Consider the following 26,086-nt stretch of genomic DNA (forward strand, 5'->3'; position numbering starts at 1 on the left):
TTTTCGTTTGCTTTAATAGTTTTCACCTGAAGAAAGTTAATATGCAAAAATCAAAGATAGAATATCTCAGTTTAAATAAAATGACCATCCTCTAGATAAGAAAAATTTTAAAAACATTACCCATTTTGACACATTAGCCTATTCAAAATTATAAAAACAATATTATAACTGAGGAATGATTAACAAGAAAAGTCTTTAATGTAATATTTAAAATTGACAGTCTGTATCATGGAGGAAAATTTTCAATACCTGTAAAAACCATTCGATGCCTAGAAATCTATGAATTAGATTACTGTTTTAGTTTGCTCTCATGCTGCTAATAAAGGCATACCTGTGACTGAGTAATTTATAAAGGAAAGAGGTTTAACTGACTCACAGTTTCACATGGCTGGGGAGGCCTCATAATTAAAGCTGAAGGTGAAGGAAGAAGAAAGTCATGTCTTACATGACAGCAGGCAAGAGAGTTTGTGCAGGGGAAGTCCCATTTATAAAAACATCAGATCTTGTGAGACTTACTCGCCACCATGAGAACAGTATGGGGGAAATGGCCCCATGATTTAGTTATCTCTACCTGGCCCAACACTGACACATGGAGATTACTAAATTTCAAGGTGAGATTTGGGTGGAGACACAGCTAAACCATATCATTCTACCCCAGCCCCTCCCAAAACCCATGTCCTCACATTTCAAAACCAACAGTGCCCCAAAGTTTAACTCATTTCAGCATTAACTCAATAAAGTTCACAGTCCAAAGTCTCATCTGAGACAAGACAAGTTCTTTCTGCCTAGGAGTATATAAAATCAAAGGAAAGTTAGGTAAAATGGGGGTACAGGCATTGGGTAAATACACCCATTCCAAATGAAAGAAATTGGCCAAAATGAAGGGACTACAAGCCCCATGCAAGTCTGAAATCCAGTGATGTCGTCAAATCTTAAAGCTCAAAAATGATGTCCTTTGACTCCATGTCTCACATCCAGGCCATGCTGATACAATGGGGGGTTCTCGTAGTCTTGAACAGCTCTTCCCCTGTTGCTTTGCAGGGTACAACGTCCTTTCTAGCTGCTTTCAGGGGCTGATGTTGAGTGTCTGCGACTTTTCCAGGCATACAGTACAAGCTGTCAGTGGGTCTACCACTGTGGGGTCTGGAGGATGTTGGCCTTCTTCTCACAGCTCCACTAGGCAGTGCCCCAGTGGGGGCTCTGTGGGGGCTTCCACCACACATTTCACTTCCACACTACCCTAGCAGAGGTTCTCCATGAGGGTTCTGCCCCTGTAGCACACCTCTGCCTGAACATCCAAGTATTTCTGTACATCCTCTGAAATCTAGGCAGAGGTTCCCAAACCTCAATTCTTTACTTCTGTGCACCCTTAGGCTCAACACCACATGGAAGCTGCCAAGGCTGGGGCTTCCACCCTCTAAAGCCATGACCCAAGCTGTACCTTTGCCCCTTTTAGCCACAGCTAGAGCAGCTGGGATGTAGGGAACCAAGTCCCTAGGCTTCACACAGGAGGGGTTCTCTATACTGAACTGGGCAAGGAAACCATTTTTCCTCCTAGGCCCCTGGGCCTGTGATGGGTGGGGCTGCCACAAAGGTCTCTGATGTGCCCTAGAGACATTTTCTCCATTGTCTCAGTGATTAGCATTTGGCTCCTTGTTACTCATGCAAATTTCTACAGCAGGCTTAAATTTCTTCCCCAGAAAATGGGTTTTTCTTTCCTATTGCATCATCAGGCTGCAATTTTTTCAAATGGTTATGCTCTTCTTTCTCTTGAACACTTTGCCACTTAGAAATTTCTTCTGCCAGATACCCTAAGTCATCTCTTTCAATTTCAAAGTTCCACAGATCTCTAGGGCAGGGGCAAAATGCCAGCAGTGTCTTTGCTAAAGCATAACAAGTGTTACCTTTGCTCCAGTTCTCAACAAGTTCCTCATCTTCATTTGAGAACACCTCAGTCTGGACCTTATTTTCCATATCTCTATCAGTATTTTGGTCAAAGCCATTTAAGTCTCTAGGAAGTTCCAAAGTTTCCCACATTCTCCTATCTTCTTCTGAGATTTCCAAACTTTTCCAACCTCTGCCTGTTACCCTGTTCCAAAGTGATGACCCCTATGATTCAATTATGTTCATCTGGCCGCACCCTTAACACATGGGGATTACAACAATTCAAGATGAGATTTGGGTAGGGACTATAGCCAAACCATATCAAGAGGATGTGGGGGTTAGAAAGAATTTTAAATATCATCTCTCTCAACCATCCTGTCAACATTTATACCAAGTGAGCATTCAGGTGATGCTGTGACACCCAGCTCTGCCTCTGGAAAGCTGATCTGAGATATACCAGTCATACACACAGCAACAGCATAACAAGTTTAAATTCTCCCTGCCATGTGAAATAATGTGAAAGAAATTATCATCACACATACTGGGAAAGAAATGTGAAAAACAGAAGTAGAACTAGAAAAAAAGGGGCAATGTATACTTCAGGGGAAAAATCTAAAGAAAGGTCATGGAATTTTGCATATAAGCATACTAATATCCATGGCAATACTATTTTTAAGACATAAACACAATGGTTTTCTTATTATGTCAAACAAATATTTTTATCTTCCTTATTGTAATAATAACAATTTACCCCATGAATCCTCATGGAAAGGCTACATTTAGTAATACCATCCTTTTAAAAAAAAATCTGTTTTCTTTTTAGAGCAATGATACAATTTTGAGAAAATGTAGGAAAAATATATCTCAATGGAAAAGTAAACTCTAGAGTCCAGTCTAAAAGGCCTGAGTTTTATCAGTTTCAGTCTCTAAATTAGAAGTGATAGGCAATTTGTGTAAGTCCAAGAGATTCCCAAAGTGAATTTTAGAAATTACGTTTATCACAATTTTGTTTCTGCAGTTTCCTCATATGTTTCTTCTAAGGACTGATATTCTGAGCTCTCTTAATGCTGCTGCTGTTTCTGCTGCTGTGGCTCCTGCTTCATTTTCTTCTTCTTGTCCTTCAGAATGGAACTTTGTAATCTCTGAGCAGTAGTAGACTCTCTATAGGCATTTTCCAGATGTAACAGAGCATCAGTGTCTGTCTCTGCCTGTCACGGCAGTGAATTCCTATGCCTTAGGAATCTATTTGATCTAAAAGCGTTTAAGTAGATTAAAATGCTTAGTCATTAAATATAAGATTATTTCTTTACTGAGGACAAGTCTATCCACAAGCTGTCACATATGGTTACTGTGGAGAGATCCTTGATACATCATTAACCCTGTGCAGGCTGAAACCACAATGGTCTCTGACGGCTTCACTCAAGTCCTATAGTATCCCTTACATGAAACCATTTCTGTGCTGTTCTAAAATAGCTTAATGATAGCATCCCCACTGATAACACACATGGGGTCTTCTGTCCTTCCAAGCATTACCAATTCATGCACTATCTGCTGAGTTCACAGAAGGCAAGAAGCTGCTTTTCTGGGATCTTTGTCATTCTACATTTAAAATTATGTATTATTTATAGTTCTGTTTATCACAGATGAATGTGCGTGGCATTATCATCTATGCAAAAGTGTAGACAATAACCCACAAAAATAATTCCCAAATAAATAGAGCTGTTGACAGGTAAATTTTGGAAATAGTGAACAATGGACATTTTGGAACATCTTTAGTGTAGCAGTTTCCAACTACACATATTATATATCTTGCTTTTCAATGTCAGATTGAAAATGTCTCATTCCTAGTAATTCTAATCCTGACATCAAGTAAGGTTTGAAAAAGTACTGGACCTTTTTCTTCTGAGCCATGAAAGTTGAAAATCATAACGGAAACATTAAAAATAGAAAGATATAAAGAAGAAAGCAGGTCTATTGCTACACAAAATGTGGTTATAGAAATTTCTGAGGAAATGATACATAAAACAACTTAAAAAATAAAGTTCTGATAAAAAAGTATTGAAAGCATATTCAGAAAAAGGTTTAAGTAATTTTAATTATCAGAAACTTTCCAGAAACTTTTTGACTCCTAGGTGATGTGTTATTGCTATCAAGTGTCAGGATTTTAGCTTCAGATTTTGGGGCCTCAACTTCTTATAAAATTTTGAGGGTTTTAGAGAAGAAATGATTTAAATTATGAACAACTGGTGATTTCTTGCCAAGTGCCCAATTTTGTCCCATATAAGAACATGGAGGAAGTCATAGCTTTAAAAATTACTGACAGAGGCTAGGGCAAAAAGGCTGACTCGAAACAGCTTAGTTCCAAGGCTCCCATGGAAAAGAACCGTAATAAGCATGTGAATCCCTAACCAGCAATCAAGGTAACTAGGTTCTCACATTGGCACTGACTAGGAGGCTGGTGTGATCTAGGGAGAGGAAGGAAGAACAGTTTGGTGCAATGGCCCACCTGAGAGCCACATGGGACAGGGGACCCAGTTTGCACTTTTTCTGCCTCTTCCACCCCTGAGACAGCAAAACCAACCCCCTCTTCTTTCTTTCTTCAGCCTACTCAACATGAACATGATGAACATAAAGATCTTTAAAATGGTCCACTTTTATGTAACGGTAAATATGTTTTCTAGTCTTATTATTTTCTTAATAATATTTTCTTTTCTCTAGCTTACTTTGTTTTAAGACTACAGTACATAACACATATCGGATACAAAATCTGTTTTAGTTAATCAATTGTTTATGTTATCAGTAAGGCTTCCAATATACAACAGATTATTCGTAGTTAAGATTTTGGGTATTCAAAACTTACATACAGAGTTCTGACTGTGTGTGGGTCAGCATCCCTAATGTCTATGTTGTTCAAGGATCAACTGTATGTATAAAAGTTTCCATAATATTATGACATACTTGTCATCATAATTCTGATTATTTTCTGATTTTAATCATTTTCTAGTGAATCTGTGTGTCATTTACGAGAGAGAAAATGCTCAAGGTTCTGCAGACTGTGCAGGCATCTGACAGAAGTAAGTTGTGTCCTAATGCTGGTTTGATTGATCTAGTACAAAACACATGCTGAAGGACACTGTAGCTAAATAGGTACTACTTTTTTGTGTGTGTATGTGTGTGTGATGTACAACACTAAAGAAGCAGGCACACTGAGAAGCCCAGTAAAGTTTCTGGGTCTTAGTTGAATGCTTTCATTTTAAACAATTCCTGTTTCCTTGATTTTAATTGCTCCTAAAATCTCCAGAAAATTCAAAATTAATTTAAAATTACTTCACTGTCCCATAACTTATCCACCGATCACATTTGAAAACATGGAAATAGTAGGTATTTTGATGTGGTCCCTTGGATGGAGTCTTTATGTCCTTTTATCTTTCTAGAACGTTTTGTACACCATTCTCTGACATCTACATAATGCGATTTTCAATGCAATTTTTAATTACATATTTTTACATTCCTCATTTTAGGAAATTCTTGCTTATTTCAAAAGACTATCTGATGTCATAAATGTTCTTATAAATGAAATTATAATAATTTCAGCTTGGACATTTATTTGTATATACCTAGCTACATAAAATGGTAAGATGGGGAAAACATTAGAACCAATTATGTAAAATGATTTCCATAACTAGCAAATAAAGTCATCAAAGATGTTTTGAAATAAAACATAACTGAGGATTCTTTTCCTCTAGCAACTCCATTTATGACATCGTTTCTTGCTTTATAAACCTCAATTTTATATTTTTATTCTGTACATATTCTATTACGACTCAAAGCAAACTAGCACAGATAAACCCTGTTCACTTCATTCTGATACACAAGGAGAGAGAAGAGAAAGCTGAGTAGAGGCTTAATCATGAAGAAATTTCCATCCAAGGTGGTCAATGTGAAAGAGAATGCAATTTAGGGGGAATTATACATTATCTAAATAAAACAGAAGAGCTAAAATTTCTTAAATTTATCATTTTAAAAGTATAATTATGCTGTTCTTTATACATAGTGATGTTATAAACTGAGATAGTCTTTTTACTATAATAAAGGATGAAGCAATGGTTAAAAGAGAGAAGGTATCACCAGATTCACAAATTGGCAAATGTTCCCTGCAGTCTCATTTATTTTTTGTATTTTCTTTTCTTTTCTTTTTCTTTTATTGCATTTTAGGTTTTGGGGTACATGTGAAGAACATGCAAGATTGTTGCATAGGTACACACATGGCAGTGTGATTTGCTGCCTTCCTCCCCATCACTTATATCTGGCATTTCTCCCCATGCTATCTCTCCCCAACTCTCCACCCCATGCTGTCCCTCCCCTATTTCCCCCAACAGACCTCAGTGTGTAGTGCTCCCCTCCCTGTGTCCACGTGTTCTCATTGTTCAACACCTGCCTATGAGTGAGAACATGCGGTGTTTGATTTTCTGCTCTTGTGTCAGTTTGCTGAGAATGATGGTTTCCAGGTTCATCCATGTCCCTACAAAGGACACAAACTCATCATTTTTGATGGCTGCCTAATATTCCATGGTGTATATGTACCACATTTTCCCTGTCCAGTCTATCATCGATGGGCATTTGGGTTGGTTCCAGGTCTTTGCTATTGCAAACAGTGCTGCAGTGAACATTCATGTGCATGTGTCCTTATAGTAGAATGATTTACAATCCTTTGGATATATACCCAGAAATGGGATTGCTGGGTCAAATGGAATTTCTATTTCTAGGTCCTTGAGGAATCACCACACTGTCTTCCACAATGGTTGAACTAATTTACACTCCCACCAACAGTGTAAAAGTGTCCCTATTTCTCCACATTCTCTCCAGCATCTGTTGTCTCCAGGTTTTTTAATGATCACCATTCTAACTGGTGTGAGATGGTATCTCAATGTAGTTTTGATTTGTATTTCTCTGATGACCAGTGATGATGAGCATTTTTTCATATGTTTGTTGGCCTTATGTATGTCTTCTTTTGTAAAGTATCTGTTCATATCCTTTGCCTACTTTTGAATGGGCTTGTTTGTTTTTTTCTTGGAAATCTGTTTTAGTTCTTTGTAAATCCTGGATTATTATTAGCCCTTTGCCAGACGAGTAAACTGCCAAAAATTTTTCCCATTCTGTTGGTTGCCGATTCACTCAAACAACTGTTTCTTTTGCTGTGCAGAGGCTGTGGAGTTTGATTAGGTCCCATTTGTCTATTTTGACTTTTGTTGCCAATGCTTTTGGCGTTTTGGTCATGAAGTACTTGCCTACGCCTATGTCCTGAATGGTTTTGCCTAGATTTTCTTCTAGGGTTTTTATGGTGTTAGGTCTTATGTTTAAGTCTTTAATCCATCTGCAGTTAATTTTAGTGTAAGGTGTCAGGAAGGGGTCCAGTTTCTGCTTTCTGCACATGGCTAGCCAGTTTTCCCAACACCATTTATTAAACAGGGAATCCTTTCCCCATTGCTTGTTTTTGTCAGGTTTGTCAAAGTTCAGATGGTTGTAGATATGTTGTGTTGCCTCTGAGGCCTCCGTTCTGTTCCATTGGTCTATATCTCTGTTTTGGTACCAGTACCATGCTGTTTTGATTACTGTAGCCTTGTAGTATAGTTTGAAGTCCGGTAGTGTGATGCCTCCCGCTTTTTTTTTTTTTTTTTTTTTTTTAGCTTAGAATTGAGTTGGCTATGCAGGCTCTCTTTTGGTTCCATATGAAGTTTAAGGTATTTTTCGTATTTTATAAAGAAGAGTAAAAGTGAGTTCAAACTGAGAAATTGCCTTTGGTAGAAATAAATACAATTTTTGAAAACATTTCCAAGAGCATTATATATGTTTTAGTTCAGAAAACAGTTAATTATATTATGCCTTGAGAATGTTTTTAATGTCAGATATCTGAAAGTGTTCTGTCTGGCTTATTGAAATCCATTCACTTTCAACCCTAATGCTGAATCAATAGTAGTAGGGCATAGCAGAGATTGCAAATGATACTAATATCTCCTTGAACAAAATTAGGATTTTTGAAACTGGCCTGTTTTTTAATCTCCTTCCTAATCAGTGAGTTTCTCCCTCACAGTAGACAGTGTCAGCATTTATTTTATATGACATAAACAAGCAATAATAAAAAGGAAATTCAAGTCATTATTCTAGACTAACCTTCAGCTATGGGGGCTGATGTCTTAGTTTTACTAAATTGTCAGCTAAACAGCACTAAGCTACAGACCTCTCAAAGTGTTCACACAGTTTCTCATGTCTGTGACTAAATTTCTTGCATCAAAATAATAAAAATAAACAATAATAGAAGAAGAAAAGAACAAGAAGAAGGAAGATAACACACAGATTTTAGAAGAAGACAGAATAAAAATTATGTCAAAGTATAATTTTACCCCATTATAAATTCTTAGACACAAACTACTCTGAAAATGTAACTTTAAATATAAATGTAAGCACTGAAAACCCCTATCAAATATTAACTTTTCAAAACAAGAAGAGAATTAAAATAAGACATCTCATAATTCCAATTTTACTGTACTATAAAATTATAGTATCTTTACTTCCAAGGGAAATCTTTGTGTACACACATATCAAATTTTCACTGCATGACACCCCCATAAAATGAATTCTAGATAAAATGAGTTTAATACTTGCAGCCAAAGATTTCCATTACAAAATTCCATAAATTGCTATCTTTAAAAGAAAACATACAAAAAAAAAAAGATTCCATTGTGTTTCAGAAAATGACAGGTCTAGTCAAACAGAAGTTTAACTGTGGGGTGTAGATAACATCTTACTGTGCATGGAGTTCCCAGATGAGTCAATATTTCCAAAACCACTGACAGGATGTACAAATACAACATAGAGATGACCAGGAAGAATGACAACTATTTCATTAAAGAGTCAGCTGGGCAATCACAAAGCATCTGGTAACTAAAATAATTCACAAAACCTCTGAAGCATCAACTTCAGAGTATTGCAAGATTTATTTTAGAAGGAAAGACTTATTTTGAAATAAATGGTATAGAAAATATTATAGAAAAGGGGTTTTGTAGTAATTACAACTTGTGAAGGCTTTCTTCATGTAGTGTCAATTTGGCTGGTGTGGTCAATGAAAGTCTTGAATCAATTTCAGAATTAAATAGCATGAAGCTGAAATCCTTTTGCAGTCAAAACCATTAAAAATAATTGTTTATAATTATTATTTGAAAAACAGACTATATGCTATGACTGGGTATTGGGAGGTTAGACCTATAAGAGGTGATTAGGTTACTGAAAGGGATCAATGGTGCTCTAGTGGAACTGGGTTAATTCTTAAGGGAATAAGAACGTTCTCACTCCCTGGGACTGGATAAGTTACTAGTGTTAGAAAGTGAGGCTGTCCCTCCTATTTTGCTCCTCTCGTATGTTCCCAGTTCCCCTTCAACTTCTCTGTCAAGTTATGACAGAGAACTGGGTCCTCAGCAGTAGCTGACCATATACAGCGACCCTATCATGGACTTCCCATCCCCCAGTAAATTGAGCTAAAATAAATCATTTTAAAAATAAATAAACAAATCATCCAATCTAGGGTATTACGCTATATCAACATAAAAAAGACTAACACATTATACTAAGAAACTCTAAACTAAATATTTCACTGATGCACTTTATCAATTTGCTACACTCGTTGCTATAAAAATTAGCAAATATCCTGGAAGTGGCACCTGCTTGCCTCTTACCATTACCTTAGAAGGAGAGAAAACAGAAAAAAGCAGAAATGAGATGTTTTGATGTTACCTGTTGTCGCTTTTCTCTTAAGAGACATTAATACATAAAATGAGTGAAGAAAAGGGCATGTAAAAAAAAAAAAAAAAAACCTGTGATATCAAGGAAATTCTAAAAAGAAAAATAGAATTTGAAATAAAACTATGGCAATAACATGAAACAAATGCTCTAGAAAATATATGATCTGTCAAAATTTATAGCATGAAAATCATGCAAGAAGTGGAAAACTTGAAAAGATAAGTTATTGTAGAAAAGATTGGAAAGATAATTAGATAGCTACCATTCATGAAAGTATCAGGACTAGGTGATTTCATAGACAGGTTCTAAGAACATTTATCGTTCCAATCCTATTTGAATTATTCTATACCACAGAAGAAAGTTTTCTCAATTTATTTTCTGAAGGCTGCATAATTTTCAAAATATTACAAGTAGAAAGCTAAAAATTAATTTCATTTTTAATAAACATGCAAAAAAGTAATTAAAAACAGTTAAAGTCAAATATAGCAATCAAAGAAAAGAATAACATATTACAATCAAGGTATAGTCTAGTAATGGAAAGTTGAATGAGTATCAGAATACTTATTAATCTAATGCAATACATTCAAAAAATTTTAAGAGATATTAGTACATGAGTTCTAAGACCTGTAATAATATGTTATTAGCCATTCTTAATAATTAAAAGAAACTACTTGCATATAGTAAAGAGTACTTACTGAATACTAACAGCAATAACACAGCAAAGAGCAGAGTGCTAAAAAGGTTGCAAAATGCACATCTAAATAATTATATTAGATAATTCTGTGTATAAAGTAACTAAACATAGGCTAGTGAAATGTTGGAGGCTTTCCCCCAAACACTGACGGTCATTTTAGAAAAAACTGAAAGGTATTATTACAGTTTTGGTACTAATTACTTAACATACCAGGTATCTAATAAAGATACTCAGCAAAGACAGTTATAACATATGATGACAAAACCATGTCATCTACATATAAGAAAATATTTGCTATTTTTACCTAAAAGTAGTATCAAGTAATTAGGAAACAGTCGATAAAGGATTAGGACACAGCCCTATTTGGTCACACCTATATGACTAATAAAAAACTGACAAGTCTAAAACAACTTTTGAACATTTTCCTCAATAGTCCCCCTTGTTTTAATTCTTGCCTTGGTGCATGGCTTCACCATTAGCCTGTCTCTTCTCAAAAAATATCAGTAAACATATGTCTTTACATCTCTCCTTCCCTCTAGGATGCCAGCAGCTCAGGACCATTCCCTACATAAAACCCTTCAATTGTCTAATAATGCCCCATATAATTAATTTCATGGTTAAGCAGATTTTTCCCAGTGTGGTTCCTACTTAGTCTTATCTTTCAACCAGCCCCCGTGTAACAACCATGCCATTCTAATATAAATTAATAAAAATAAAACTATATTTTAAACACTTCAGTGCTTTTTGCTTTTGTTGTTAGCTTTGTCTGCTTCTGCCTGGAATTTCTCCCTTCCTGTCTTTCTAGTGATGTATCTACTACTGCTGATACTCTAAATCACAGCGTATGGGTCATGTTTTCCATAAAGCACCTCTTGAATCATCCTGCCCTCCCTCTGCGATTCCCCACCAGTTGACTTGCCTAACCTGTTTTGAGTACCTGAGAACTTTGATTTATTCTCTGCATACTACTTCTAGCATAGTCCATATGCAAAGTGTTACATTCATTGATTAAATATTTGTTTCCTCGTCTGTTAAAATGTGAACCTCTAGAAGATTTCTTATGATGGTACACCCATAGCATGGTGCATATTGTATAATAGGCAAATAGTTAATGGCTTTTTAAAGCCATTAGATTTCCACATCTTGTATAACAATGTCATCTGCTCAGCTCTCATTGATAAAAAGGATATCACACCAAAGTAAAACATACTTAATGCGATTTAATAGTTATCGGTACACTTTCGGTTCCAAAAGGTAAACTGAGCATACGAAAACTATAGTCCTACAACTATTAGTAGTAAAACATTAGAAACAAAGAGATTTCAACCAATTGCCTGAAGAGGAAGACCAAGAGATCGATATTGATTAATAAGCAGAATGAAGCAACTGGCAGTCTATAATATGTATGGAGGAGAAAGAGACATAAAAAAGCTGGAAGGCTAGGAAGATTTTTGCATACTCTGGAGATTTGGGCAAGAAACATATGACCAAAGGTCAGTGTGACAAGTGGTCTGGAAAACAGCAATAATACTCTAACACTTTTAGGACCAGCCAGCCATTTCTCTCTCTGGGGAAAACAAGGAGATTTTTTCATAAATAAATTTAAATCTATAACATAAAATAACTGTGAAATGAAATTACTTGGGGATAGCATAGCAAAGGTAAATGTTGAAAAGCATAGAGAATCATCAAATGTTACGGGCAAAGTCCAGAACTGAAGGTGTAGGGAGGTTCAAACTTTCCCTCTGAAGTTTTGACAGCTGAGTCTGCTGAAATAAGCTGACAATAGATAAACAGGAGAAAAGGCATATACATCATTTAAGCTCAAGAGACTCACACAAAATATAAACCTCAAGGGAGGAGCCAGATGGTTGAAGTTTTTATAGCATAAAGGAATAGGGGCTTTTAGGGGAGGTGATAACAAGTTAAGGGAGGGGAAAAAAGGAGGAACCCCAGGATGCACAAAGGTTGTCGTCTTATGCAGATAAAGCTTCTGAGGTAATAAAAGTAGGCTCCAGAAGAATAAGTGATAGACTGTGAGGGTGTGGGGATGACATTTAATCTTCTCTCCAGTGATTAATTTTCCCTGGTTGTTTGATGAAATTCCTAGGGAGGGATTTCAAGACAATTGCATTTCTTTTGGAAGAACTTACCTCAGTAAGATAAGTGAACTTCAGAGAAAGGGCCTCCTGGTGCTTTGGGAATGAGAGGATCTAGAGACAGAGGATGGAGGAAGGTCAAAGAGACCTTGAGGCTACTCCTTTAGTTCAAAATGTCATACATTGGAGCATGATCTTCTAGGCTACAACAAAGTCTTCTATAAATGTTTAAATTAAAAAAAAAAAAAAAAGACTACACAATGTTTAAATAGGTTCACATTTAGACATGCCATTTTGAAATGCCAAGACAACAAGAATAAAATTAATATCTCAAGCACTTATTTTAAAAGTTATTTACAGATTAATATCAGACTGCCCATCAGTAACACTGCTTCTTAGATTGCAAATAATTACTTCAGTATTCTCAGATAAAAATGATTTTCAACTTTGAATTCTGCACCTGGCCAAATTAGTACTCAAGTGTAAAGGTAGAATGAAGTCATTCTTTGTCATGAGACAGATAAAACTCAGAAAGTTTATCTCCCAAACATGCTTTTTCAGGAGGTTATTTGAAGAATATCCAACAGAAAATAGATGGAATTTAAGAAAGCATGAATCAAATTCGGAAGATGGGAGAGATAGATGTATAATAAGGCTAGAGAGCAAACAGTTTACATAGGAGCAAAATGACAGAGTACTAAGAGAAATCTCCAGAGAAGACCATAGCATTAAAAACAAAAAGCTACAGATATTTTTAATATCTATATGGTCAAATATAAAAAAATGGCTTAAATGCAAATGGTTAAGCAATGGGTTTCAAAAATTAAAATAGAATGAATATCAAACAATAGAATGCATATGAATTAAAAACGTATTTAGGATACACTTAAGCAAGGCCTCTTTTGCTTCTTGCAAAAAAAAAAAAAAAAAAAAGGCAATGAGAAACTTCAGAGGGGAAAGAAAACCTGTAAAAACAGTGTATAATTCAAAAATAAATTAGACCAAATGATTTGGGGTCGGTTGTTATTAGATATTGTCTAAAGCTGAAAATCAACAATTAGCAACACACACACACACACACACACACACACACACACACACACACACAGACACACACTTCTGAGGTAACCCCAGAAGAACTATAAAGACATTCTGAACAGTTGGATAAGAGTATGGAAAAGAACTTTCATTATAAGCCCAATTTTTCTTTTTGATTAAAAAAAACCTACACAAATTAATCTGATATCTTATTTTAGAAGAAGAAACTAATACATATCCAACATATCTTTCCTTCAAAATTCATTTTAAAAAACTTATTAGATGATTTAAAAAAGTGAATCTAGACTGTCAAATGTAATTATTTATGTGTACCACATCCTATAAATCTTTAGTCATAGCCTAACACCAAAATGAGAGCACAAAGTATCTTCTTGTAGAATAAATGGCCCACATTTCCCCAAGGGAACACATTCTTTTGAGAATAAATTGCGTTTACAATGTTGCATTATTACATTTATTTTAGGACTACAGGCTAAATCCATTAAACTTGTAATGATGTTTTTTTTCCCCCTCCCTTCAAGGCTTATGGGAAAAGACTGATTTTCACAACTACTCTAAGTCATTAGAAGTATTGTTAATTTACTACTATCTCAAGTCTCTTCATCTCTAATTTACATTGATTTTCTGTCCAGAACACAGAAAACATGCATTTGTTAATGCTTTAGCTACAATCAGTTTTCTTTCAGATTTTTTTTTTCTCCTGGAAAAATTGAATAAAAGTAGCAAAACAACTACTTGAACATAGATTAATGACTCCTTAGAAATGACTTGTAGAAGTGTAAAAATTTTTAGGGAGGTAACATTATTAGTTTTAGAAAAGCATAGGTATATACATGCCATAGTGGTTTGCTGCATCCAACCCCCTGTCATCTACATTAGGTATTTCTCCTAATGTTGGCCCTCTCCAATCCCCCCATCCCCTGTTATCCCTCCCCTAGCCACCACCCCAAATAGGCCCCAGTATGTGATGTTCCCCTCCCTGTGTCTATGTGTTCTCATTGTTCAACACCCACTTATGAGTGAGAACATGCAGTGTTTAGTTTTCTGTTCTTGTGTCAATTTGCTGAGAATGATGGTTTCCAGCTTCATCCATGTCACTGTAGAGGACATGAACTCATCTTTTTTATGGCTGCATAATATTCCATGGTGTATATGTGCAACATTTTCTTTATCCAGTCTATTTTTGATGGGCATTTGGGTTGGTTCCAAGTCTTTGCTATTGTGAACAGTGCCTCGACAAACATACATATGCATAGTTGAATGTCTTATAATCCTTTGAGTATACACCCAGCCTGCACATTCTACACATTTGCCCCAGAACTTAAAGCATAATGAAATAAATAAAATTAAAACCAATATTTTAATTTTAATAAACCAATATTTTTAATAAAACAAAAATTTTATACCAAGAAAAAAAGAAAAGCATCTGACCTAAAAAATGGGCATAGTGCTCCCCATTTATTGCTGTTGGTGACAGTCTCTATAGAGACCTGAGCTCCATAAACAATTAAAAATCAAATCGTGACAATCATCATCCACGATTTCTAGTCAATTCTAGATATTTAGAGGTTTTCTCCCCCATGCAAATTGAGTACACAATTCTTTGCTTTAACAGAACCACTAAGGTGTCTATAGATTTCTTAAGTTGTCGTATGGTAATCTTTTTACAAAATGAATCTTGTCTTTGTCTGTCTTTGGTGCTCCACTCACCCTGCGGCCCCATGCTTTGTCTAAGATGTCATGAGGCTCATTTTCTTCACCATGTTGGCTCTAGAGAAAGCAAAGTTAAGGAAGTCAAAGCAGGTGACACTTTGTCTGAAGCTGACCTTGCCTAACTGGGGACAAGGAGGATGTATGTCAATTTAGAAATCAACAGCTACCAACAACCATATGTATCATATTTTAAAAAATTGCATTAAAATATAGAGTAGCCCAAATTGGTGAACAGAAATTCAGTGCTCAGCATTAATCAGAACATACCATTCAAAACTTTAAAATATGGACTAAAAGAAATATTTACTTTATTATTTTAGAAGAGTAAGCAAAGTTATTATGACAATCTTAGAGTTTACTATTCTTACAACATAAGAAATGAAGATTCATGTATATTGGCTTCTCTTTCTAACCATTATAGACTTACTTCATCAAATCAGCTTTAGCCACATTATTTTAATTTCTTGCTTTATTAGCAACAAAACAGGAAACCAATCCCAATACTTCTCCTTCATTTGATTTTATAATTATTGTAGTCTAATTTGATGTCAGAGAAAGATTCATCGTTAGACACAATAATATGTATGCATGTATGTCTATATTGGTGCTTCCTAGGCCTTTTGTATTTCCTATATGTTTTCAGTATTTTATTCAATTACATAGAAATAAATTCTCCCACCAATTATTTGAAACTCTTTATAAATAGCAAATGTACAAATAGATCATTTGTCCTTAATATCTAATTATAATAGATATTAGATATGATTTATATTGTATAGATTAATGTTTATATATGCATATAATCACCATCAAAAAGCTGAATGATATAGAAGAATAACAACATACCATCCTAATTCATCGTTACTAGAGATTAAAGATAGTTTATGTTATTGTTTTCCCACATGAGAAAAATATCCATCACTGAGAGTTTTCTGTTCTAACCTCTTGAGACATGAGGTTATTTCCCCATTAACTAAGGCACTAAAAACGCAATCCTTGATATGGGAGAGGTAGGTCACAACTTAAAATCTAAATCCTCTAGAAATGGCAAATTCTGTAATGAATTTTAACTTTGCTCACAACTTAACAGCACCTTTGTTCATTTATCAGATAGATTTGGATCTCTGAACTGTGCCCCAAGAGGCAGTTCAGTGTGGTGGTTACAAGGAGAGACTGGTTGTCAGGAGAACCTGTGTCCGCCTCCTAACTCTATTTCCTTTCTGTATGAGTTTGAACAGAAGTGTGTCAAGTTAATGTGAGGGTTATAGAATTTGCCAAGAAAGACAGATATACAGGAGAATTGGTAAGAACAAAGAAATACGATTCTTATAAATGTTACTGATTTTTAGTATACTTTCCTCTTTAAATTTGAGTAATAGAGTTTTAGCTATTTTGAAATGTTTCCAGTTTGGAGACTGAGTTTGTAAGAAAGGAAAGAAGAAAGAAAGAAAGGAAGGGAGGGAGGAAAAATATTTTTTTTTTTGGCATTTTACAGGGCAACATTTTGTTTGGCAATACCACTGAGAAAGTTGTTGTGGCTTTAATGGATAGGAACCCACATATTCCTCAGTTTATTTTAGACAACCTAAAGCAACTCCTTAGTGACAGTGCAGGTCCTTAACATTATTTTGCCATTAACTAATAAACAATGGATATCCCAAATCACATTCTACTTCCCCAAATGATAAGGCATTATACAATTCTATTTATGATGTAAAATAATGCTTTCCTGGGAACCACTGGATATATTTATATATGAATTATTTTCTGGGATTTAATGTGGTTGAGAATTATACAAGATAGATGATTTCTATGAATTCTCAGTTCAGGTTTCCTTTGCTTTGACCAGAAATCATCTATTTCATTTTCCTTCAGCATATTATATTCTGCGAAGTGTCAGAGACCTTTTATGGTACTAATGAGTTCTTGTTCCAATCATCTGTTTTCAACTTTTAATTTTTTTTCTTTGCTACTATGAAAAAGAAGATGAATGAAAAAAACAAAAATCAATACTCTCATTTATTTGCTGCTAGAAGCTCAATGTTTGAGAGAAAGTCCACATACTTTTTTGTGGGGAAGGGAAGACCAATTAATTAAAATAAAATGTCCCATCAATAATTTGAAACTCTTCAAATACAGCAAATGTCCTCATACTCAATGTCAGAAAATCTGCCTTTTTGTTTTAGTGAAATTAAAATTAGACCTAAGGATAAAGAAGACATATCTTTTTCAAAATGATATTTGAATTTCATAATTTTAAAAGTAGTGGAAAATTTCACAAATGGAGAGAGTTAACTTTAATAAAATAAACATGAAAAAATCCAAAGGATTATAAATCATTCTACTATAAGGACACGTGCACACGAATGTGCACTGCAGCACTGTTTACAATAGCAAAGACCTGGAACCAACCCAAATGCCCAATGATGATAGACTGGATAGGGAAAATGTGGTACATATACACCATGGAATATTACGCAGCCATCAAAAACGATGAGTTCACGTCGTTTGTAGGGACATGGATGAACCTGGAAACCATCATTCTCAGCAAACTGACACAAGAGCAGAAAATCAAACACCGCATGTTCTCACTCACAGGCGGGTGTTGAACAATGAGAACACATGGACACAGGGAGGGGAGCACTACACACTGGGGTCCGTTTGGGGGAAGTGGGGGAGGGACAGAGGGTGGGGAGGTGGGAAGAGATAGCATGGTGAGAAATGACAGAAACAGGTGAGGGGACGGAAGGCAGAAAACCACACTGCCATGTGTGTACCTACGCAACAATCTTGCATGTTCTTCACATGTACCCCAAAACCTAAAATGCAATTTTATATATATATATATATATATATATATATATATATATAAAACATAAAAAAACAAAAGGAAACTTTATGATGTTTTAAAGGTAAATGTCTTTACCAAATGATCTACGTAAATTAAGATAAACACTAAGACTTCAGGGCAAAAAATTAGCAAAGAACACCAAAAGACAATTCCCTGGCTGGGAGCCATGGCTCAGGTTTGTAATTCCAGTACTTTGGAAGACCGAGCTGGGAGGATCACAAGGTCAGGAATTCGAGCCCAGCCTGGCCAAAAAGGTGAAACCCCATTTCTACTAAAAAAAAAAAAAATACAAAAATGAGCTGGGCATAGTGGCACCTGCCTATAGTCCCATATAGTCCCAGCTACTTGGGAGGCTGAGGCAGGTGAATAGCTTGAACCCAGTAGATAGAGGTTGCAGTGAGCCGAGATGGCACCATTGCACTCCAGCCTGAAAAAAAAAAAAAAAAGACAATTCCCCAAAAATAAAAAATTTAAAAAATGGGCAATGAACATATGAAAATTCTAACTCATTAAGGTTAAAAATGCAATTAAAAATGAAAGTGACACTTTTTCTTCTATCAAATTAACAACTGTGAAAACAAATAATACACAGCATTAGCAAGAGTACAGTGAAATTGACTCTGCTATACATAGTACAAAAATAATTCAGTAAAATACTTTTGAATAGGTTATTGTAAATTATATACTAAAAGCCTTAAATTTGTTCATATTATTTGATTTTATCTAGGTATTTCTCCTAAGAAATGATTCACAAAAAAAGATGAGAGTATTTTTTATGGAAATGATTATAGGGGGTTATTTAATATAATAAAAAAATGAAAATAGCATATGTATAACATTAAATGGTTAAAGAAACAATGGAATAGTAATATTAATTTTTAAATTGATATAATGTTCAATTTAAAATTTAGACATATTTGAATATATAGCATACACAGTTAGGTTTCATTTGTATACACACAAAGGGAATATGCAAAACTGTTAATCTTTGGTCATGAAGTCAAGAAATGCTTTCTTATTTTTATATCAAATTATTTTATAATGTAAAAATATTAGAAAATATGGCAAATATAAAATTATAGTTTTTATTGTAATTGTTATATTGTTAAAGGATGAAGACCTTTACAATGATCCTTTTCTATTTAATCAATAGTAAATATATGTTCCTTATGATTTCCTTTAATAACATTTTCTTTCCTTTAGCTTACATTACTGCAAGAATACAGTATATAACACAAATAACGTATTAAATATGAGTTAATCAACTGTTTATCAGTAAGGTTTTCAATCAACTGTAGGCTATTGAAGTTTTTGAATAATTGAAAGTTATAAGCAGATTTTTGACTGTGCGGGGGGTTTGGTGCCCTTAATCCTCATATTGTTCAAGGGTCAATTGTAGTTTGTTGCACAGAAGTTACACAGACATAGATATCCAAGACAGAAATTGGTACCAGAAAGTCAGTAATAGTTAAACCTAAAACACACAATATTGGTTTTGAGATAAGGAGGCAAGTGATGCCAGGAGGGCAGCAAGGAGACTCGGAGTGGAGAAAGGAAATTGTTTCTGAGGGATGAAGAAAAGAAGACTCATGGAATTTACTGCCAGAACAATTATCTTAGCTATTGCCTTCAGTAACTGGAAAGATGGAAAATATGCCTATGAGTTTGTGGGCCTGGTTAAAGGGATTTCCAAGCAAAAAAAGATGACAGCGCTATTTGTCATCTTTTAGCCACAGACAGCATGATATTGTAAGAGAGAGATGAGCTAAAGAAAGATTTTCGAGCAGAATTTAGAGGCTATATTTCCAGCCCAGGACTTGCTGAGTTGGAAAAAAGAAGTTTATAATTTACATCATCTCTAGCTGGCAGAAGAGTTCCAAAGACATTGTCTTAAGGAAAAACCCAAATTCACAGCGCTGTTTACTGGTCAAGATGAAATCAAAGATAGCACTCTGAGATTCATTGTTAAGACCTCACAAAGAGTTCAGGTTGTGTCTAACAGTTTCAATAAACAAAACTTCTAACAATTTTAAAGGTGTTTTCCCTTGGTATCATAACTCTTATTCCATGCCAGAGAAAGTGGCCAGTATTGACAGATCTGTCATATGTCTTTATTAGAAGGGATGACATCATAATTTTATACATAGAAAGCCTACACTTTTTTTTTTTTTTGCATTGTAGCATCTTAGAATAAAAGGGCCAGAAATAGTTCAACTAATATAGCACCTTACTCTATTTTAAATTTCCTTTCAGCCTATTTCTATGCTACACAAGTTGGTATTATTTTTAAATAATAATAATAACAAAATATCATAGCTAATATTTTTTGGGAGCTTTTAAAACATCAAGCATGATGCTAGGGACATTTCATAGAATATAGCCCTTATTCTTCAAAATTAACCTCTGAGTTTTTAAATAGTTCAAATATGTTGAACACATTTAGATTTTATCCCAAGAACTTTATCAGAAATAAAGATGAAATATTTATATAATGATATTCAGAGCAACATTATTTATAAGAATAAAACCATGAAGGAATCGCAAAGTCTAATAAGAAAGGTGAGTTAATTTTTTTCATATAATGGCTAACAACATATCAATTAATGAAATCAATATGAGTTAATGTAAAGATTAGTTTGATTTTAAAGATAAGGTGAAGTTGTCTAAATTCACACAGAATTTGGCAGATCCAAGATTTCAATCCTGATATTATGACTTCAGAGGACTCACTATCAACCACTGTACAATCCTCCCTACACTGTATCAAATTTCAACTCATAAAAGAAAATGGACAATACTATCATATCTTGTGCATTGAAAAACTTCACCCTGCCACAGACTCCCACTCTTACAAAATGTAGATGGCTACCTAGCCTCTGAGGTGACATGCGCTGGGATCTGGGCATGCAACTAGAGGTGAGGACTATGGGCTTCTGATTCTTCCTTAGCCCGACAGTGGCTCCTTTGGTTCCAGCCACCATCACATTGCCTGGCTCTGTACCAATGAGCTTTATCTGGTTCTACATAACAGAAACAACAGGCTACAAGGGATGCATCTTTTATGAGTATGCTTTCATAAAACCTGAGAAGGGCGGCTGGCTTGTGTTGAACGAGGCAGAGCTTTCATTGTACTATCTTTTACATGCGCTTTTACTACAAACCTGCTTTACAATTTTAAATAAATGCCTATAGACGTTTCCTTTGTCAAAAATGAAGATACAGAAAAATGATGAAACTAAAAAGAAAAAAATGTACATTAATGAAGAGGAGTAGCTGAAATCTGAGGCACATACAAAAGCTAACCCAAGTTATGGTTCCCATAGTAACTGCAACACAGTTGGATTTCACTTTTATGTTAAGTAAGTTTAACTTGAGTGGGAATGCAAAATACTTCCTCTGAGCCAAAAAGAGAATTACGGAGAACACAGAGACAATTGTCCAGATTATTCTGGCTTTCACATATGCTAAATATGAGCCCTAATGTGGGTTAATATTTTCACATCAATAGTGTATGTTCGTTTGCATTGATTTTAAACTCTTCATTCAATATATAAAATATGATTATTTAATATGAGAAAAAATTCCCATTAAAATATATTAAACCAGAGAGCATGATTTTATAATTTAGAAATACAGAAACACAGTTAGGCTTATAATTATGAGAATACTTGCTGAAAGTACAAATTATGAGAATTCAATCTGATTACACTGCTATCAAGTGCATTAAACCTGACATTTTCAATTACTGTTGATGGAACCTGAAACTATGAAAATAAACACAGTACTTAGAGTATCCACATCTTTAAGATAGAGTATATGCATAAGTTTTCAAGGCATTTGCGGTTTGCACATCATTCTCTAGTTCAATTAGATTTTAAAAAGGCAGAAAAGGTACTTACTCCTGTTATGTAACGAGGTCTATATTGAATAGTTCCAAACAAACCAAGAATGACGATAATAATATGTACAAAATTTGCCAGGATAGGTGCCCACTGATATCCAAGGAAGTCAAATATTTGCCTCTCCAGCACACAAACCTAGAACAGCAAAACAGGATGGATAAATCAGAATGTGAGCAACAGCACAGTGGTGAGAGGAAAAAAGGATACAATTATTAATCACATTATAATTAGCAATTATAACTGTGTCACCATATCTGGCATGTGTCTTTAACTAACAGTGAGAATGATATTTTCAGGTACATTTCAAAGGAAAACTATGGAAGCTGTGGATCTATAGGCACCTACAAGCCTTTCAGGAATAATTTTGTGGAGGAATCAAGCACTAATCACAGGATGTCATCTTTGCAGTCACAGGATAAATTACATTGCCATGTGCACTGTCAAACATTTGAAGTCATCAACCAGCAAGTCCGGGAAATCCACATAAAGAGTTTGTTGCTAGATCTCTTCACACGTTATTATATAAGTTGAGACTAGAACAAAGGAAGCTTGATGTGGAGGAAAAATAACTTTTATCAAAAGTTGCAGCAAGAACTCTTTAGCAAGACGAAGATTTCTGGATGTGTATTTGACACTAAGTAGCTGCAGTGGCCTACGTAAATCATTTCCCATCTCTGGGTGCCTGGTCCTTGTTTGCAAAATGAAGGACTTTGACAAGGTATGAAGGGTCCTTCTAATCCCAATAGTGTTGAATTATAGATCAAATATGATGCTTTGTCATACCTAGTTACCAGGCAAAAGAAGGGCCCTCAAAGAAAATTAGAACAATGGAAAACCAAAACAAAAATTAAGCATCGCTGTTATAAAAGCAAGACACTTAAGTCCATTTAAATTACACTACTTTCATCTGTGCTCACAATGATAACTAAGACATGTAAATATCTAGGCAGTGAGAGGAGAAAAAAACCAACCAACTAACCAACAATAACAACAAACTGAGATTAGCGGGTAGTCCAGAAGTGCCACTTTAGATCCAAAAGTGAAATCTCGGAGAAAGCAAGTATCATCAGATCCAACAAAGCAAATCAGAATGTTAGCTTTATTCTTCCTGCCTGCCCTCAGGGGGGATGATAATAAACTCTCTGTGTTCAGAGGAAAACATTGTAAAAGGACTTGATGCTTCATAGCAAGTTTCAGTATTTTATTCAGCCAGGTTTTCAAGGAAAATGAGGATTTAAAAATCCCTAAGTTCCTAACATCACTATGCTTTAATGATATTTCTTGTCAGAAGGAAATACTGACTCTCAAAACAGGCAATGTGCTTTTTAAATTAAATATCTGTAGTGCAGTTTGAAGATGTCTTGAATGATCGTTATTCCCACTGCAGTTCTTTAGCTGAGTAGCACATTTTCCCATCAGGTGTTGAAAGAGAAAATAAATTCATGACAACTGTTTGCATAGCACCTCTATTTTCTAAGGCACACTGAGCACCGTGAAATGGTTGTAGCAGTCACAGTCCAGCTTAGTCAAATTTTAATTCTCACTGCATCTTCAAAGTAATTAAAAAAAAAAAACAAAAGAATCTTGATTTCTTTTACCCTGTGCTGAAGCCATGATACTCATCAGAGTCTCAGTAGTGGAATGCAATATTCTTACTGGTTAATAAACACAAACTGTCATCGAGCTTGAATATCACTTAACCCTTATAAACCTGAACTGTCTTCTGATGAACCATTCCTTCAACTTTCTCATATAGTCAGCGTTTTGTACAAATGAGACCCGTTTGTGACATTAGGCAGTATTACACATGCCAAGTTAGAATCCGAATGGTACCACAAACTAAGTAGTTGTTCCGAGAACACTATTGCTAATTTTCTATATAAAAGTTCTTTTCTACATAGAATCCTCTCCTCCTTATCTTATGAATAAATAGTGAACAGGAATGTAAACCAACAACAAGACACATCTAAACTCTATAAATTTGGAGCATCATAACTGTGGGGACACAGCAGGGCAAAAGTAAAGATGGAACATGTCAAAGAGTGGGAAATATCTCAATAAATTCACCAATTGTGAAAGAAAATTACAGACCTATTGTTAATTATAAAAACACGGAAATGATAAAATACTAAGTCTGCAAAACTGAAGTGAAATTATCTCAACATTTATCAGGTTCGTTTTACGGCAGAACCAATTGTTTCTTCCTTACAAGTTTATGCAGATACAGCAAGCTAATAAATAATTCTTTGCATATAATATTTCTGCCTTCTTCCCCTTTTTGATTAGTCCTATTAGGGATCATAGGTAGCATTATCATAGGTTCTGCAATTTAGAGATAGGCCTGAAAAATGAAAGATTTTCTGAAACATTCAGTGAACATAAGCAGTGGAACAATGTGTAGGAGTGGTTGCAGTCTTTCCTAAGAATTCTTTCCAACAGGAAGACTATTAACTATGAGAAGCCGGTATGGTGGGGCCTGGGGGTACAGGGATGGAGAAAATACATGTTTGTTAGAATATCTACCGTATGCTGGGGATTTATGCTCTTCTCCAGGCATGTATTATTATATTGATTCTACACAAAACAGAAATGTCCCATTCTGCAGACTAAGTAATCTAAGTTGTGGTGTGCTAAGTGATTATCTTGAGGTTACAGAGTGGTAAGTAGCAGAACAGGAATTTAGGCTTCTGTGCCTGGCCCCTTTGCTATGTCCCTACCTTTTCTATTTAATCCACACTTAGTCCAAAAAGAAAACAAAACTGTTTTTGTTGGTTGTATTGTAGAAGTCATGCTAGTTATAGAATATATGCTACTTTATTACCTTTTTTTATTTATTTAGAAATGGTGTAGAGAATCTCTCTGATCTGACCTGTCAGCTCATGACATTATATCATCATTGGTCGAGGCAAAGTTCCTTTCTTGTTTAGGTTAGGTTAGTTTTTGCCTCTTTGAACCCATCTCAGTGTTAATCTGATTTTGGGGCCCTTTTTAATGTATTTACTTTGGGTCCTTATAATCATCTGACATATAAATGTATGTATTTGGCCTTTTAAAATACATACTGCTGCTGTTTATATCTGCGTGTTATTTTTCACAGAAAAAGTCTTACAGTGTACATTTCTTTCATGTGTGTCTATTTTACTGTATATAAATTTTGGTTCCTCCTGTTTGGCTGGCACAGAGCACATCATTATAAATGCATGATTTGGTTGCTCTCGATTCTTTGCTACCATAAAGAATTTTCTTCTGTTCCATTACTATCTTTATGAAGTTTTTATTTGTAACATCAATAGTGACTAATCTTTATCAGTTACTCTCTCTGCATCTATTGAAGTAATCACGTTATTTTTTTTTCTTTTACACAATGAATGGATGGATTAGACTGACTATTCCATCAATATCCTTTTGTCATTATCCTTTTGTACCTGGTAAAATCCATACTTGGGATGGCACATTATTTTTAGTTTGGATTAAATTTTACTTTTAAAATTTAAACAAAATAAAATTTTATTTGGGGTTTTTGTAGCTATAAACTGATCTTCACTTCAATTTCTTTTTCTCTCGTTTTCTGACACTATTATAAAAGTTACACTGGCCTCTAACCATAAGACAAAAATTGTATTTAATTTTAATTTAATTTTATTTTATTTTTATTATATAGATGGATATATGTATGAGCTGTGTGTGTGTGTGTGTGTGTGTGTGTGTGTGTGTGTGTGTTTGTAAGCTATAATATGGTTTGGAAAACATGAAGATTACCCTTTTCTTGCACAATAGTAAGTGTTAATTTTAATGGTCAATGTTAATATAGTAGAGTATGCTTAAGCTGAAAAAGTTTTTAAAACCTTTGTGATAAGTACTAGTAAGGACACATTATCTTACTTTCCATGACAATAAATGTTCATCAGAAGCATCTGTAAAATGTAAAATGTCTTCAAGATAAATAAATTTACTGACTTTTCAAACTGGAAGAGAGTCACTCCATAGTCCTGAATATATACATGAGAAAACTGAGCCCAATTAAGTTAACACTTCGTTAAACTAAATTTTAACTCTTCATAGAAAAGGATTTGGTCTAAAACAGGTTTGC

At 34.8% G+C, this 26,086-nt stretch overlaps 1 protein-coding gene across 3 annotated transcripts in view; it reads right to left on the reverse strand.

Annotated features, from left to right (window-relative positions):
• The window catches only part of NKAIN2 (sodium/potassium transporting ATPase interacting 2), a 1,036,037-nt gene that overhangs the window by 536,987 nt on the left and 472,964 nt on the right, over positions 1 to 26,086 (reverse strand). For all 3 annotated transcript variants that reach the window (XM_039467799.2, XM_039467798.2, XM_074397519.1), the window contains exon 2: positions 21,994 to 22,131. In XM_039467799.2, the coding sequence (XP_039323733.1) occupies positions 21,994 to 22,131 (138 nt within the window). The remainder of the gene's footprint in view (positions 1 to 21,993; positions 22,132 to 26,086) is intronic.

The sequence above is a fragment of the Saimiri boliviensis genome, chromosome 4 (assembly GCF_048565385.1).
Source record: "Saimiri boliviensis isolate mSaiBol1 chromosome 4, mSaiBol1.pri, whole genome shotgun sequence".
Lineage (NCBI taxonomy): Eukaryota > Metazoa > Chordata > Mammalia > Primates > Cebidae > Saimiri > Saimiri boliviensis.